The following is a 17,968-nucleotide window of genomic DNA, read 5'->3' on the forward strand; positions in this document are numbered from 1 at the left end:
GGGTGGAGTAGTTTAGGAATCCCATAATCTGGACCTAACGTCGGACTCGATTTTGAGGCTTCTGCTCCATAAGCCTCTGAAGAGCAATAGCTAATTAATTACTGTAATTCTTTAAGGCTTTAAAGTGCCTCAGGGGTCCCCTGAAACTTAATTTTCTATTCTGGGATACCTTGGATTCTCAGTAAGAGATGGTGACATGATTTGAGGAATTTTTTAATATGAAAGTTGTCCCTTCTTAAGTACTTGGCCTCCTATTGGGATTGAATTGCCCAAGGGACAACAAATGGATTTTTTTTTTTTTAAATTTTATTTTTATTTTGACACTCCCAACAAGCTCTTTCACCCAATATTTGTTTGGATCCCTTTAACTAATTGATTAGGGTGGGGTGAAGAATCCCTTTAAGCTGCCAGTACGGACCTATGGACTGTAGCAGGGCTGAAGATCTCTGGGGGTGTATTGTATACCTTCCAGGTCTATAATTTTCTTCCATTTCTAAATTGAGTTTTATTTCTTCGTGTTGGTCTCCTTCATATCAGTCACCTTAAGGGTTTAGTCTTGTGAAGAAACAAGTATGATGGTAGTTGTCTTGAAAAGAGATACATACTGTACCTAATAAGAAGGAAAAAGAAAGGACTTACTTCTCCACTTTGATAATTTTGTTGTTGGGGCCAGTTTTATCTCTCACAGGGAAATCTGGCCCACATGTCATGCTGGCTTCTAAGGAACTGCTGTTGTAAGCAGCTCGTCAAGAGTTGAACTTCATAGTCTTGCTGGGAACATGGAAAAGGAAGAGAGCCACAGGACTTCCCTTTCAGTCTTGGGAAGACCTGGATGCTTCTGCACAAGCAAAAATGACTTGAAATTTCTATGTAAATACCTCTCTACCAATCCATCTTCAGTGACCAAATGTTGGATGATAGCCCTCCAAAGCAGAGGTGGAATGTTCTGGTTTCACCACAGATTTTGTACTCATTTGATTTTTGGGATCACCTTACAGATTCCAGTTCCCTTTTGTATATAACCTTTATTTGTTTGTTTTTTAAAAAATAACTTTGTTTCATATTTAAATCCCTTGTATTAGCCAATGGTTCATGTTCAGCATTATTTCAACCATTTGCCATCCCTGAAAAAACAAATACTTATTTGTGTTTTAAATAAAACTGGTGTAGGAAAGAATGTTGTGAATAAGTATTCTCTATTATTTAAACCTTGGCTCTATTTTACAGATACCCCATTAAGAATTATTTTGCTACCTTCAGTGTAAATGCCCCAGTATTAAATGCTATTTAACTTTAGAAACCTTTTTAAAGACTTGCCAAAATCAGCTCCATGGGCACCTCACTTGTAGCTGCATGTGCATTATGTACAAATGCCTATGATTGTTTTACATGAGAATAGACAGAGTCGTTAGTATAATTCACATGATGCCATTATTTTTAAAGGGGACAGGTGTAAGTAATGTTAAATTCAGTGATCTATAATTTCAAGCTTGAAGGTACAGCGTGTAAAAATTTATTTCAGGCAATTCGAGATGTTTTCAGCAGTGTTGTCAATTGTTAAGGGAGTAATTGTTATGCAAGTAATTGTCAGCCACCAAAGAACATACATTTTGAAATAATAGACTCAAAGTCCCAAATTCAGTCAACTTCCTATAAAATGCAAAATGTTACATTTAGTTTATAAGTATATTGGCCTTTGATTTTAATAAGCCATAGTTAGATACTTAAAGATAATTCTTAATCAAGTATGTGTCTCAAGAGAAGAAATAACCAGAATTCTGATCTTAATCCCAAACTCCAGTGGAACCTCTCATCTTTGCCAGTCTTAAACTATCATAGAGATAATGTTTGGTAATTGAAACTTCAGCAGCAAAGTCCAGCTGATACTGATAGCATTACCCTGATTTTTCTAAAATTACTGCTTTAATTCCACCAGAATTGTTCAGCAATTGATTGGCAGTTTAGGAAACGGAAATAATGTAGCTTCTACTTGCTAACTGTTGAATGTGCAATATTGCCGAGGTTAGTATGTTACTGAGTCAGAAGTGACTCATAGCTTACCCTCCAGGGCCCTATTAGAGATCCTATTCGGGTTCTGAGGCTCAACAGGAGCAGCCAGCCTCATCTTTTTTCAGAATAGCAACTGGTGGTTTTGAACGGGTCAAGCCTTGCATTAGCAACCCAATGATTAACCCCACTGTGCCAGCCGGGCTCCATGGGCGATTGTATAAGGGGATCAGTGACTGAGAAATGAATTCTAGAATTATAAGTGTAGCCTTCCTGGAAGTTTAGAATCAATTTTTAGTAGCTTGGCAAAGGAGTTCACTTGAAAGGCAGATAAGGCCAGACTTCCTGGGTGCTGTTGAAAGGATCTCTGACCATCCTGTCAGCGCCCTTCCTTAGAGCCTCATTCTAGCTCTCAGGTGCCTCTCACCTAGCTCTTCCTTACAGATTCTTGACTAAGAATTCCCAGTCTTATGGGTGGAAAAACTTGAGTCTACTTCAAATGCAAAGCCTGTTTCATATACCCTGCTGTCTCCTCCCAAATTAAGTTCCTCACCATAGCATGTAAGACCCTTGTGCCACTTCTGGCTTCAACCAGGTGGGTTTTTATCTGCCACTGACCCTTCATGCTCAACACAACAGGAAAATGACTTGTTGATTTCCCTAATTACTAATTGCTCTCTCTAAAACCATTGCCTTTGTTGAATCTGTCACCATTTCACCTAAAGTTCTATCCCCTTTTCTTTTGTTTACTTCCTATATACCCTATGACCGACTTCCTGAATACCTCTTCCCACTTTCGCTTTCCTCAGATTAGGGTTTGGTGACACTGTGCGAATAGTCCACATCTTCACAGGCCTGTCTTGCTTTGGAAATGCTGTAGGTGATGTGACACTTCCAGACTTAGCTTTATTCCGAGGAGTTAGAAAAACGAAGTAAACACTGTCTCATATCTAGAGATAAGCTTTCACCCACCAGTTTGCAGATGAACAGCTCTGGCCCCCAATGTGTTCTTAATAATTAGATGAGAAACAGTTTTGTAGCCTTAATTAAGATATGCTCATTTCGTAATTATCTGACCAAATCTTTAGAAAGTGATAAAGTTTTTTTAGTCCTCCTACTTTTACTCCATGTTTTCTTTCCCGAATGAATCTTCTAAGTAATGCTTTCAAACAGGCATTGGTCAGGGCTGGGTGATTGTTTTTATGGAAGATAATTAACCAGAGACATGGTCTCTGATGTCATGAACTGCACAGGACACTGGAAATAGCTGCTGGTGTGTGAGAAACTTGTATACCATGGGGCTTCTAACATTAGGGCAAGGTCAAGTTCACTATCATTGAGTTGGTTCTGACCCAGAGCAACCCTCCATAGGATTTCTGAGGCTTTACATCTTAAAGGGAGGAGACATGAGGCAGCCTACAAATGTTATTATGTGGCGTCGAGTCGCGACTCATAGCGACCCTATGTACAACAGACCTAAACTCTGCTCTGTCCTATGCCAATCGCACTGTCTCTGACACTCCCATCCTGATTATCCCAGTCACTGAATCAATCCACCTCATAGAGGGCCTTCCCCTCCTGCGCTGTCCCTCCACCCTCCCAAGCATGATGTCCTTCTCCAAGGACCGGTCTCTCCTCACATGTCCAAAGTAAGTTAGACGGAGCCTCAGAATCCTTGACTCCAAGGAGCTGCCCGGTTTAACCCTTTCCAGGACAAATCTGTTTGTTTTCCTAACAGTCCATGGTATTCTCAATACTCTTCTCCAGCACCACAGCTCAAAGGCATCAATTCTCTTTCTATCCTCCTTGGTCATTGTCCAACTCTCTGATGCATAACAAGTGATTGCAAAGACCATGGCCTGTATCAGGCGCACCTTAGTCTCCAGAGAGACACCATTGCTCTTCAGTACTTTGGAGAGGCCCCTAACAGCAGACTTTTCCCATGGCAATGCGCCTTTTAATTTCCTGGCTGCTGGTGCCAAGACTGTTGACTGTGGAGCCAAGCAAACTAAAGCTGTGTATAATCTCAATCCTTTACCATCCATCCTGATGCTGCCAGTTGGTCCAGTGGTGAGAATCTTTGTCTTCTTGACATTGAGCCTCAATCCATATTGTAGGCTGCAGTCCTTGACCCTCTGCAGCAGGCGCTTCAGGTCCTCTTCAGTTTCAGCAAGCAGGGTTGTGTCATCCACTTAACGCAGGTTGTTGATAAATCGTCCACCAATCTTGACCCCACATTTCTCCTCATAGAGCCCAGCCTCCCGGATAATCTGTTCTGCATATAGGTTGAAAAGGTATGGAGATAGGATGCATCCCTGGCATACGCCCTTCCCAATTTTGAACCATGCAGTGTTCCCTTGCTCTGTTCTGACGACTGCCTCCTGGTCCAAGTATAAGTTTCACATTATAACGATCAAGTGTTCTGGGATTCCCATTCTTCTCAGAGTCAGCCATAGTTTGTTATGATCCACACAGTCAAATGCCTACAAATAGGGGAAGAAATATTCCCAATTATTAGCCATTTATACAAATCAAACCAATGAGATATCTTCTCACCCCAGCATAAATAGCAAGGTTTAAAAAAAATTTCAGAAAACTGCAAACACTGGCAAGAACGGGGAGCTGTTGGAACTCCCATTCACTGCTGATGGGACTTTAAAGTGGTACAACTACTGTGGAAAACAGTATGGCCCGTCCTTAAATACTGGAAATAGAAATACCATTTAATTCAACAACCCTAGTAGTAAGAGAAATATCCTAGAGAAGTAACAGTGACAAGGACAAATCTGTGCACACCCATGTCCATCATAGCATTATTCACAATAGCAGAAAGAGGGAAACAACAGATTAAGAGATCTTAAAACTCTAATAGCATACACACAATGGTGCACTATTCAACTTAAAAAATAATGATGAACCTGTTCTATGCCGTCGAGTCGCTTGGGACTCGGTGACTGTGTACAAGAGCTCTGAACCCTGTTCTATCCTGAGCCAACTTTACTGTCTTTGACACACCTACCACCCCCATTACCCTAATCAATGAGTCAACCCATCTTATCCAGAGTTTTCCTCTCTTGCACTATCTCTCCACCCTCCCAAGCATGACATCCCTCTCCAAAGACTGCTCCCTCCTTGCAACATGTCCGAAGTATGTCAGATGGAGCTTCAGAATCCTGGTCTCCAAGGAGCAGCCTGGTTTCTCCCTCTGTAGAATGAACCTGTTTGTTCTCTTGGCAGTCCGTGGTATATTCAATACTCTTCTCCAGCACCACAGCTCAAAGGCATCAATTCTCCTCCTATCATCCATCACTAGTCATTGTCCAGCTTTCTGGTGCATAGCAATTAATTACAAAGACCGTGGAACTTACAGAACACCTCTAAGAAGGATGAACCTAGAGGACATTTGTATTGAGTGAAATTGTGTGCCAATGAGTAGGAACAGACTCATAGTTGGTTCTCTGGTGGGTTTTCGGAGGCTGTAAATTGGACAAGATGGGACTGCCCATCCTTTTCCTGCAGAGCAGCTAGTGGATTTGAACTGTATGCCTTTGGGTTGGCAATGCATCTCCTTCCCAGTAGGCCACCAGAGTTCCCTGAGAGAAATGAGTCAATCACAAAAGGACAAATAATGTAGGAAACCATTACAATAAAAAGTAATGAAAAGGTATACAACAGAAAAGGATGTTTACACATTCTTTTATTATTAGGGTGAAAGAAAAGTTCTAATACCTTCAAGGGTTTTGGTGAAGATCAATAATGTAAAAGTTTCTCCCTATCCATATCTCATTTTCTCCTTTATAAGTAAAAATAGTTTTTAGATGCCAATGGCAAACAATTTTTCCTTCTCTCCCTTTTCTCCATGAATGGTAGCATAATAACCAGTAGGAGTTTTGGTTTTATTAAATGCTTTTTGAGTTATTTGCACAGCAGCTTCTTGCCACAGAGGCTTGCTGGTCTAATAGAGACTGGTGGAACCCAGAGACTATAGGCATTATAGTCTTATACACCTTTCAGGCCTGTAGTTGACCTCACCTCAGAGGCTTAACTTTCAGCTAAACGACAGATAGGCCTTCCAAAGATAAGATACTCACCAAGGCCTTGTTGAGTGAGCACTGTGGAATTGAAACAGACCCATAGCTGACCCTCTAGAGGGTTTTCAGTGGCAGTACACAGGAGGAGATTGCCATCTTTCTCCTATGGAGCCCCTGATGGATTTGAACTGCATGCCTTTTGGGATGATAGCACAACCACTTAACATTAAGGCACCAGAGCTCCCTTCACTAGGGCCTTAAATGGGTCTTTTGAATCAGAAGACTGAACTTGGCCTAAATTCTTGAGCCATGAAATTAGAAGTTATAGTCAAGTGGTTACTGGGTTTTGATTTTGTTTTTTTTCCCAATATACTTTATTCTGGTGAAGTTATAAAAGTAGATACAAAATCCTTTTTTTTCTTTTAAAGTACATACAGTTACAACTATGAGATATCATCTCACCCCAGTCAGAATAGCAAAATTTAACAGAACAGCGAGCAACAAATGCTGGCGAGGTTGTGGAGAATCTGGAACCCTTATTCACTGTTGGTCGGAGTGTAAAATGGTGCAACCACTGTGGAAGGCGGTATGGCGCTTTCTCAAAAAGTTGCAGATAGAGATACCATTTGACCCAGCAAAGTCCACTACTGGGAATATATCCCAGAGACCATAACTGACATCCAAGCAGATATATGCACACCCATGTTTATTGCGGCTTTGCTCACAATAGCAAGGAGTTGGAAACAACCCAGGTGCCCATCAACAAACGAATGGATAGAGAAACTGTGGTATATTCACACAATGGAATACTACGCTGCATTGAAAAAACAAGGAACTCATGCAATATTATTCAAAATGGGTGATCCTTGAGGACATTATGCTGAGTGAAATATCTCAGTCGCAAAAGGACAAGTATTGCATGGTGCCACTGCTGTAAAATGGGACTGACATCAGGGTTGTGGTAAGACTGAGGAAAAACTGGATAAACTGTGTATACTGCACTGAAACAGATGAGGGAGAGAATAATTTAAAAGCTATGTATGATAGGGTATTATGGTTATCACAAGAGTCCACAATTAAGGTTGCATAGTGGAATGTACTTGGGGCGGTGGGAGGGGTGCAGGGGGATTGTGTACCAGGGAAGGAGTGTTTCTTTTACTTTTCAAAGAGAGGAGCGAACTGGGGGTGGGGGTAGGGGTAGGAGAGCTGGGCGGAGAGAGAAGTATAGCAGTGAATGAATGGAAATCCAAAAGCTATGTAAATGTTCATTAAAATTATTAATAAAAAATCATTTAAAAAAGTACATACAATTAATTGACCTAGAAAAAGACAATACCCCTAAATGTTTAAAAATACAACATAAATTTTTATGTAAAGAACACTTAGAAATATTTTAGTCACCAAGACTATGCAAACTCTTTTTTTACATTTTTATTATTATTCATTTTAATGAAAATTTACAGAGATTTTGGATTTCCATTAATTCATTGTTGCACTTTTCTCCCTGCCCACCCCTCCCCCAAATTAGCTCTTCTCTTTGAAAAGAAAAGAAAAATTCTTTCATTGTTATACAATCCCTCCCCCCAAGTCCAGTCCACTATCCAGCCTTCATTCTGGACTCCTGTCATGAAAGTGGTTATTGTTTTCAGCCACTATGTTTTGATTCTCTAGTATCGTACAAATAACTCAAAGTAGTATTTTAAGAAGCCAAAATTTATAGGACTTTATATATGAGTAAAATTAGCTATTTGTCTGATGAGTTGCAAAAAATCATAATTTAACTTCTTACGGTGACCTTTTAGTCTGCATGTAAGCCTCTAAATTATATGTAACATCAGACAATGAAGCCTTAGCATATGTGTCCATGTATACACTATTACATCACTGAATTCTCACCACAGTAAGGAAGGTGATATAACTTCTCTCCATTTTGCTAACAATTAAGCCAAGACTTTGATCACACAACAGAGTTGGATTTGATCTCAACAACCAGACTTCAGCACTTTCATATTAAATCAAGGCGCCCTGGTGGTACAGACGGTTAAGCATTGATCTGCTAATTGACAAAGGAGTATGATATGCCATCGACTCTCGTACAAAATTCATAGTGAGCCTATAAACAACCAGTCTGTACCCTGTCTCCTCCTGTGCCAACCTCATCATCTCTGGCACACTTGAGCCTATTGCTGCAGTCACCATGTCAATCCACCTGGTTGAAGATCTTCCTCTCCGTCGCTATCCCTCCACCTTTCTAAGCATGATGGCCCTTTCTAGTTTCTATGTTTCTCCTAATAACACACCCCAGAGTATGTGAGACGAAGCCTCACCATGTTTGTCTCCAAGGAGCGCTCGTGGCTGCACTGCCTCCCTCCCAGAAATATCTCTTTATCCTTTTGGCAGTCCCTGGGATATACAGCGCTCTTCTCCAACATCACATGAAAAATTATAGCATCCGGAAAGATAGAAGACCCAGGACAATTCTACCCACCCTTCCAACTGTGACTAGGAAACGACTAGATGGAAGTGTTTTAGGTTTAGTTTGTTGTGAGGTTTTGTTTTGAGGTTAAATCCCTATGCTGGTGCTGCCTTCTAAAACTCCCCACACTTCTTGGGGGGTTGAATCTATCATTAGAGCAAACAGCGCTGGGCTATTGAGGGCCGAAACCCCACTCCACAGCGCCGCCTGCTCTAAGAACCTAGGCTTCAGGGAAAGCACTTAAACACATTTTACGGGGATTCGCAGTGGGAGCTGCGTCACACAGCGGAAGCACTCAGAGCTTTCACGCGTGCCTCCCAATCCGGCTTACATCACACGGCTCAAGCCCTGCGGTGCCTCCTTCTGCCGCCGTGCAGGTGGCGCTGTAGGACGGAACCAAATAGTATGGTCGCCCCCGGATGTGGAGGGACAGAGACTCGGGACAAGACTGGAAGCGCGGGGGCGGGGGCAGCGCACTTCCGTTTCCCGTTCTTTGTTCCGGAAGTTGCTTTCTGAGCTAGCGTGGGGTTTAGCCTGGTCTTTGTGACCTCTCACCATGGCGTACCGTGGCCAGGGCCAGAAAGTGCAGAAAGTGATGGTGCAGCCCATCGTATCCTACTCGAAATGCCACGGGTAGGCGGTTCAGGCCAGGAAACGGAGGGCGAGGGAACAGGCAGAGACTAGGCCGAGAGGAGAGCCGAACGGAGCGCATCCCATGAGCCCCCAGGGCGACCGAAACGGAGAGAAAGCGCGGGTAGTTGAAGGGCTGGTGGGTGGGAAATGCAGGGTGCTTGTTCCGAGTGGAGAGACAACAGCGCTAATTCTGTGCTGCGTGGAAATGAACATACTGGGTTTGAGTGAGGAGGAAGATGTTGACTTTCAGCCTGAAGAATTGGGGGCGGGGGGCGGCTCCTTCCTAAGTGTCTTTTGGGTACTTGTGTAAGCACCAGGTCTCACATTCAGAAAACAGGGAAAAGTGGGACAAGATTAGGTCGATTAGCTTTAGGAAACAGAGCTTGAGCCGTTTATTTTCCTTAACTACTGTGGTGCAGAACCTCATCTTCAGATACCTGCAAAATGTACGTAAGTTTCTTGTTAATTGTTTCATAACGGTTTTAAGTAAAAGTTGAGTAGGTTAAGCTATTCACGTCGATTGCTGTATTCTAGAGTTGAAGTACAAGTGGGAGGTGGAGGGACAGTAGAGGGAACTCTATTAGAACAGTGGTTTCTATAGCCATTTCAAACATTCATCGTCAACATGGATATAGTTATTCGGATATTCAGACATGGATATAGTTTTATTTCATTTGACAGTTCAGATGGGAAGTAGGAGGAAACCTCTTTGAAGCTGAATTTTGCTCTAGCACATAAGAAGTACACCTTTAATCTCAATCATTGGCATATACTACTTTGCTGCATGCCACTGATTCCCAGTGTAAATGTATTGAGATCATAAGTAGTAAGAAATAAAATTGAGTTTCCAAGACCACAGACAATGTGTTAGCCTGGATAAACACACTATATAGCATTAAATAAATGAAAAAGATTCTTGGCAAGTAACTTGTTTGGAATTTTAGATTTGGGCTCAAACTATTGATTTTTATTTATCAAATACGTTTTTAGAAGTCTTGTATTATTTCTACTTAATCAAAGTGTTTTAGATTATGTTTGCCTTGTTTTGGTATGTTTACTTATTTAACATTTCTATTTATTTCAGAGATCTCGGATTCAAGTGTGGCTCTATGAGCAAGTGAATATGCGGATAGAGGGTTGTATCATAGTGAGTATCAAGATATTTTATGTTGGAGCAGTTTAGTCATAGAAAAAGGCTTTGCAGAAAATGGTTTGGCTGAGCCCTGTAGGAAAAGCCAAAGAGTCAATCCAAAGAATGTTTTTCAGGGCCTACTAATTTGCTTATTTGCTTTGTTTCATTGTTCTAATTGTTATTATGTGCCATCAAGTCACTTGTGACTCATAGCAATCCTATACAACAGCTGTGAACCTTGCTTTTATCTTGAGCCATCTTCATTGTCTCTGCCCATTACCTTAGTCACTGAGTCATTCTATCTCACCCAACATCTTCCTGTCTACGCTGTCCCCCTACTCTTCCAAATTTCAGCATTTCAAATGCTGAAAAAATAACCAAAAATTATTAGACTAGTACATCAAGAGAAAATTGCCAGATGTGCAGGCTAGGTTTTAGAAGAGGCCATGTTAGATGAATCTTAACTGAAAGCAGAAAGCACCAGAGGAATGTCTGTCATGCAAAGTCATTTGATTGTGTGGATCACAACAAACTGTGGCTGAGAGAAATGGGAATTCCAGAATGCTTGATTGTGCTTCTGTGAAACCTATACTTGGACCAGGAGGCAGTCATCAGAACAGAGCAAGGAAACATTCATGGTTCAAAATCAGAAATGGTGTGTCTGGGATGCATCATCCTTTCACCATACCTTTTCAGTCTATATGTGGAACAGATCATCTGGGAGGCTAGTTTCTATGAGGAGGAATGTTTCAAGAGGATTGGAGGAAGACTCACCAAGAACCTGCGTTGTACAGGTAATACAACCTTGCTTGCTGAAACTGAGGACAACTGGAGGCATTTGCTGCAGAAGATCAAGGACTTAAATATGGATTGTAGCTTAACATAAAGAAGCTATACATTCTCACCACTGGGCCAGTTGGCAGCATTATGATAGATGGAGAAGAACTTGAGATTTTTAACAGCTTCAGCTTGCTTGGCTCCATAATCAGCATTATTGGTACCGGCAGCCAGGAAATCGAAAGACAAATTGCATTGGGAAAGTCTACTGTCAGGGACTTCTCTAGAGTACTCAAGAGCAATGATATCAGTCAGTAGAGACTGAGGTGCACCTAATCCAGGCTATGGTCTTTGTAGTTAATTGCTTTGCATCAGAGAGGTGGACAGTGACTTAAGGATGACAGAAGAAGAATCAATAATTTTGAGCTGTGGTGCTGCAGAAGAGTATTGCATATTCCATGAACTGCTAGGAAAACAAACAGGTTCATCCGGGAGAGGGCAAAACCAGGCTGCTTCTGGGAGGCAAGGATTTTGAAGCTTTGTCTGACATACTTTGAGCATGTTGCAAGGAAGGACTAGTCCTTCGAGAGGGGCATCATGCTTGGAAGGGTAGAGGGACAGTTCTAATTGTTAAGAGTTGAGTAATTAAAAAAGAAAATTATTTAAACACTAGTATTGGCTTGGGGAGAGAAATAAAAAAACTGTGGTCAAGTCTATTCCAACTTTGACTTGTGGGTTTAAATTGCCAATCTTTTGCTTAACCAAGACACTCTCAGAAAACAAACCGTAAAAATGGAAGGGGGAGAAGTTAATGGAATGTAGGTATAATTTTCTAAAGATCAGATAAACATTGCCTAAAAAGTCTTGTCAGGGTACTTTGCCATTTTATTTAGACCTGACAACAAGATTCCTCTCGTCATCTCCCCTGCCCTGTTAACTAGTTGCAAAACAAGTATGATTAGTGGCAGTAGCATATTATGGGGAAATAGAGCAGACAGTGGATGATAGACATACACACTTGTGTGGGCAGGTTACAGTAGAATTGGAGATAATTATAAAGAGCTGTAGGTGGTTAGGGAGTACTTCCATATACCCTGCTTCAAGTGCAGAAACAATATAGGGGTGAACTTAGAACTTCGGTTAGCATTCTGTAAATCTACTCATTTTTGAATGGTCTAACGTGAATATGTCATTTGCCTGTTTTCAAGGGTTTTGATGAATATATGAACCTGGTATTAGATGATGCCGAAGAGATTCATTCTAAAACAAAGTCAAGAAAACAACTGGGTAAGAATGACACTTCTTGAGACTTTAACTGCTCTGTAGCTCAGTTCTCACTTAAATTTAGTTTGTACTTGAGAAGTTATTGTTTGGGGAGTAGAATACTCTTGAAGTCATTCTCTCCCACTTAACCTTTTATTCCTTTCTGTTTCTGCTTTTACCTCTCCATCCAGACGGTTCTCACGGAGGTCACGAAAGGTCTAATACTGTGTCTCATTGTCAACACTGGTTTTCATTTTACTTAACTCTAAGCAGTCTTTGACACTGGTGACCTCAATCAAGTAGCTTGTCCATCTTGACAAATCTTTAAATCTTTCCTCAGACTCTTTCTTTTGGTTCTGAGGCACCAGACTCTGGTTTGAGTTTTCTGTATATGAGGATTTCCTTCTTATACCAATTTCTATAGCTCAGAGCTTTGCTCTAGCTCCTCTGTCCTCAGTGTTGTTTTCTTTTTTTTTAAATTTAAATAGGATTCTGTTTATTACAAATATTTAGTATTCCCATATTCCCCCTTTTGTTTTTATCATAATCATGTTATCATCTAGATGAGCTGTGTTGTTTTCTGAGACATCCGTGTTTATAGCTTCAATTATCTATATTTGAACTAACAAATTTATGTATGTAACTTGGATTTCACTGAGTCCATTCAGTATTTCTTTTTTAAAATATATAGAACGCTTCACATTCACTTTGCATGGCATTCTTGTGCAGGGGCCATGTTAATCTTCTCTGTATCGTTCAGTTTTAGTACATGTGCTGCTAAGTGAGCACTATTCTGTATTTCTTAAATGTCCCAAAGCTTTCTTAGAGTTAGCATATCATAAATCAAGCCCATTTCCCATCTCATACACACTCCTTCTAGGGAGATTTGGAAGCCTAGTGGCAAGAAGCTACACTGCAATCCCGAAGGCGCATAGTTCTTGTCCACCAGCTGCTCCACAGGAGAAGGATGGGCAGTCTCCTCCTGTGCACTTAACTGCCTCTGAGAACACACCGGAGAGTCAGCTATGAATCATTTCTGACGCTGGTGCACACCACCACCACCACACACTCCTTAGAACTATTTGAATGTTCCCTCCTTTATTGATTGACACTAGTACCCATTCAGATTTTTGGATGCCATTTCTGCAGACTCTTCATATCCATCCAGTTTTCTTTCCAGGCTGCCAGCATTCCTCTTTAAAAATAACGCCATTCTGATTTTGTCATCCATTTGCTTGAAGTACTTCACTCTTAAGATTTCTTTTGCTCTTTTCCTTAATTCTTTAATGTGTTCTTCTAGGCCCTCCATAATCTATTATTATTTCCACTTCTTTTTCTTCTTATTATTAATTTTAATAAACATTTACAGAGATTTTGGATTTCCCTTCATTCGTTGTATTTTCACTTCTGTAGGCTCATCACTGTCCCTCTTTGACTTACTTAGCCTCTGTACTTCTTCCATTTCTTTGAATGTGCTATTTTACCCCATCATAAACTTAAATGTGTCTATACTGATCCCGTGGCTTCAGAACTTGGGTTTTAAATATCATTTCCTCCAAAACCCCTGGATTTTGGCTGTCTAGATTTTTGTTGTTGTTTGGGTGTTTTGTTTTGTTTTTTTGGCTTGGAGAACTGTAAAGTACAATGTGTTCTCTGAGTTTATAGTGAAGCCTTTATGGGCTTCTTATGGTTGTTTTTCCTACTAGAGCAGAGACTTTGTAAATGCTTAAGTTGTGGTAGGTTCCCCCACCTTTAATATACCTGCTAGATTGCTCTTTTAGCCTAGTGGTAAGGAGCTGCACTGCCAATCCAAAGGCATGCTATTCAATTCCACCAGCTGTTCTATGGGAGAAAGATGGACAGTCTTCTCCCGTGAGATTTCCAGTCTTTGAAAACTTGCTGGATGGTCAGCTATAAGTCACTTAGGACTTGATTGCAATGAACAACAATACTAAGTGCTCTGTGGAGGTGAAAATGATGAGACTTCACCTCACATACTTTGGACATGTTGCTAGAGATGCTATTCCTTGGAGAAAGATGATGCTGGAAGGGTGGAGTGTTGGCGAAGGAGAGGAAGACCCTCATTGGGTGGCTTGACATGGTGACTGTTGAAGTGGTCTCTTGTGTTTCAGGAAGTGTGAGATGGCATAGGATAGAATAGGGTTCAGATTGTTTGTTCATAAGGTTGCTATGAGTCGTATTTGACTCGTTGACACCTAACACCACCACCACTCAGTGCTAGCTTCGTGCTTGGCACATAGTAAAAACTCAGAAGTTCATAGGCCATTTCTTAATTCATTTAACAAGGATGGCTAGGATTCATGACCTAAGAAAGACAAGGGAAATTTCTTTTTTGTTAACATGCTGTTAACTTGAAGTTTTAATGAGTATTTTCTTCCTCATTTTTTAAATGCCCAGGTCACAGCTCATAAGTGATTTCACCAGTGGTAGATTTCCAGTGTCTCTTGATCCCAGACCTGAGGATTCTCTCAGGCTTTTACCGGTCTGGTATTTGGCTATGTTTTTTTCTTTGATTTTGATTTTTCAGATTTAAAGATACCTTGTCAAGATTGGCAAGCTAACTTAATTGAGGTCTTCTTTTGAGCAATTATTTGTGAAGTATTAAATTCCAGTTTTGTGAAACCATCTAAACACTATAGGAGTTTCATTGAATATTAGTGATCTTTCCATGATGTTTGTAGGCATCCTAAAAAAAAAAGGTACTGTGCTTAAATAAGATTAGGAATGGCTAGTAAAACGTACAAGTTTGTTTCTTGCCAGCTGGAACCTCTTCCTTGCTAACGTAAGAAGGTAATAGTGTGGTGCATTTTCTAAACTTGGTGTGCAGCTCATCTCCAAAGTTTTACAAACTCCAGGTGTGAAGAAATCAGTGAGTTCCATTTACTTAGTTTTTAGAAAATCAGTTCTGATTTTCATAAAATAGCATCAGCCTTCCAGTAGGAGGAAAAAAATACATATGCTTTTAGGAAATCTGATGTCTTTTTACCATGGACACTTGAAAATGTCCATAGGACAGAAATTATAGTTGTCTGTGTATGTGACTATTAATAGCTGCTTTGTTGTGTTTTACAGGTCGGATCATGTTGAAAGGCGATAATATTACTCTTCTACAAAGTGTATCCAACTAAAAATGATCAGTGAAGTGAAAATGAAAAGTTTTTGAGGGCAATTGTTTATTTTCCCCTTCTGTTTTAGGTTTTGTTTTCTTTTGTTTTGTTTTAAATTGTTCTGAAACAGTTCATACTGTTTTGACTGGTCTTATATTATTGCCAGATCATAATAAATGCTTTGAAATTGTTTTTATTAAACTTTTTGTTATTTCTTTCTGTCCAGTCACCATTAGTTGTTAATTACTTTAAAACTTTGTAATGTATAACTATTGCTAGGAGCATTTGTTTTTCTCAGAGTTTGAACCTGTAGATTCTTTATTATTTTTTTGTGTACTGTCAAATCAGAACTGACTGGTACAGGAGGAGATTGTCACTTTGTCTCCAGCAGAGCATCTGGTGGATTCAGACTTAGTGCCTTTGGGATTGCAGCACAGCTTCTTGCCACTAGACCACCAGAACTCCCTGAACCTGTAGATTCTTTTTCCCCCCTTTTTATTGTGTGTGTGTGTGTGTGTGTGTGTGTGTGTGTGTGTGTGTGTTCGTACGTATGTACTGTCAAATCAGATCTGACTGGTACAGGAGGAGATTGTTCCTCCTTCTCCAGCAGAGCATCTGGTGGATTTGAACCATATACCTCTGGGATTGCAGTGCAGCTTCTTGCCATGAACCTGTAGATTCCTAAGGTAGAAATTCTTAAGTAGAAATTTGAACTTGCAGGTAAGCTTCCAGAATTGGGAAGGAAGAAAGGATGAGACTGTAAAAATGAACAAAGACTAAGGAAGTAGAGAAAAGACATATAATTAGTGCATTGTTTTTTATTCATTTAGACATTCCAATTCTGGATACTGTATACTGTGATCTTAGGTAAAATACTTTAGAGACATTTTAATAGCTTTGATGTGCTCTGTTAAATTTTTATGAGAACCAGAATATTGGAAATATAAGGATATATTTACAATCCACCAGTTGCTCCTGGGCTGGTCAGATCCAATTTGACGGTACACAGCAAAGGGGTAGGGGGAGAAAGAAGAAGTATAAGGATATAGATGAACAATTAAGTCCCTTAAAAGTATATTAAAATTAGGGAGCTCTGGTGGCAAGAAGCTGCACTGCAATTCCGAGGTACACGGTTCAAATCCACCATATGCTGTGCTGGAGAAGGAGGGGCAGTCTTCTCTCCTGTACCAGCCAGATCTGATTGACACATGCAACAAATAATAAAAGTATACTAAAATGGGCTCTGTTAAGAAATGAGATGGGAAGATAAAGGGTAAGATTTGTGGTTTGAAAAAGACTACAAGAGGAATTAGTAAATTGTTAGATTAAGAGTGTGTTAGTGTGAATAATACTCTCTTAGGAATTTTCTGTCCAGTAATTGCATGTTTCTTAATTGAGTGCATTTTCATAAGTCTTAGGTATCTTGCTGCTTTTAGTTAGAATTTTGTTAAACAAGTCGTTATTTAGTATCTATGTTACCTTGATACAGGGAGACGGATACAAAGATGAATAAATGTAATGAAATTGGTAAGTAGTTTCACTAAATGCTATTAAATGAATCTGAAGAAAGTAAGCCCTACCTTAAATTCTGTGTCATTAAGGTGGATGAGCAAGGAGGACTTAGAACTCCAGTTCCTCCTCTTCCAGATTCCTATGAAGCAGACTATTCTTTTGGCAGTTCATGATATTCAGTGCTCCAACACCACAGTTCAAAGGCATCGATGACTCATTTTTATTCACTGTCCAACTTGGAGATGCAAGCTTGAATCTGACACACTGTACGAACAAACAGGGCCTACTTGAGAGTTCCAAGCAAGGTGCTCCTGCAAAGCAAGGGTTGTGGAGCTTTGTCTCACTTAACTTTGGGCACATAATCAGGAGGGCCAGTCAGGGCACTGCACTGGGAAACCTGGAGAGTATGAGAAAGGAAGATCTTCAGGATGAAGTGACACGTGTTCAGTCAGCTTGAACATAGCAGATTGTGAGGCTGGTGCAGGGCAAGTAGTCCTCTGTTGGTAGGGTTTTCATGAGTGAGTTGGTTCACCTGCACTTCCAACAACACTGAAGGAACTGGTCCCTGGTGGTGCAGTGCTTATGGCTGCTAACCGAAAAGACAGGTAATTAGACTCTGGCAGCGACTGCAAGCTGCTCTAATGATTATAGCCAAGATAACCTTACATGTCAATTCTCTGTCACGCAGACTTGCTCTATTGAAACCACTGCCTTTTTGGTCCTTTCCTCCCCTCCCACTTCATCTCCATCTATTCATTTACATACAAAAGACTGTTTTGGAGATATCTAGAAACTTCTGGGCAAATGGAAGAGACTGGTTTCCTCAAATGTTAGTATTAGGGGATAATATTAGAATTTGCTTCTGAAATGAATTCTTAGCTTCTTATTTTAGTAAGCGTGCTCTCCAAATGAGCCAAAATCATACATATTCTTAATGTCTTAAGGCAGTAACAGTGGTGGGTGCTTCGTAGCACTGTGTGTGGGCTAAGAGGTACTAAGCTTTATGCAT

At 40.4% G+C, this 17,968-nt stretch overlaps 1 protein-coding gene across 1 annotated transcript; it reads left to right on the forward strand.

Moving 5' to 3' along the window:
- Positions 1–9,070: 9,070 nt before the first annotated feature.
- Positions 9,071–15,468, forward strand: SNRPE (small nuclear ribonucleoprotein polypeptide E). The gene is made up of 5 exons (XM_006887895.1): positions 9,071–9,124; positions 9,567–9,593; positions 10,232–10,294; positions 12,265–12,343; positions 15,413–15,468. The coding sequence occupies exons 1-5, from the start codon at positions 9,071–9,073 to the stop codon at positions 15,466–15,468; spliced, it is 279 nt and encodes a 92-aa protein (XP_006887957.1).
- The last annotated feature ends 2,500 nt before the right edge of the window (positions 15,469–17,968 follow it).

This window comes from Elephantulus edwardii, unplaced genomic scaffold (assembly GCF_000299155.1).
Source record: "Elephantulus edwardii isolate Elephantulus edwardi_28Jun2011 unplaced genomic scaffold, EleEdw1.0 scaffold00063, whole genome shotgun sequence".
NCBI classification, from domain to species: domain Eukaryota; kingdom Metazoa; phylum Chordata; class Mammalia; order Macroscelidea; family Macroscelididae; genus Elephantulus; species Elephantulus edwardii.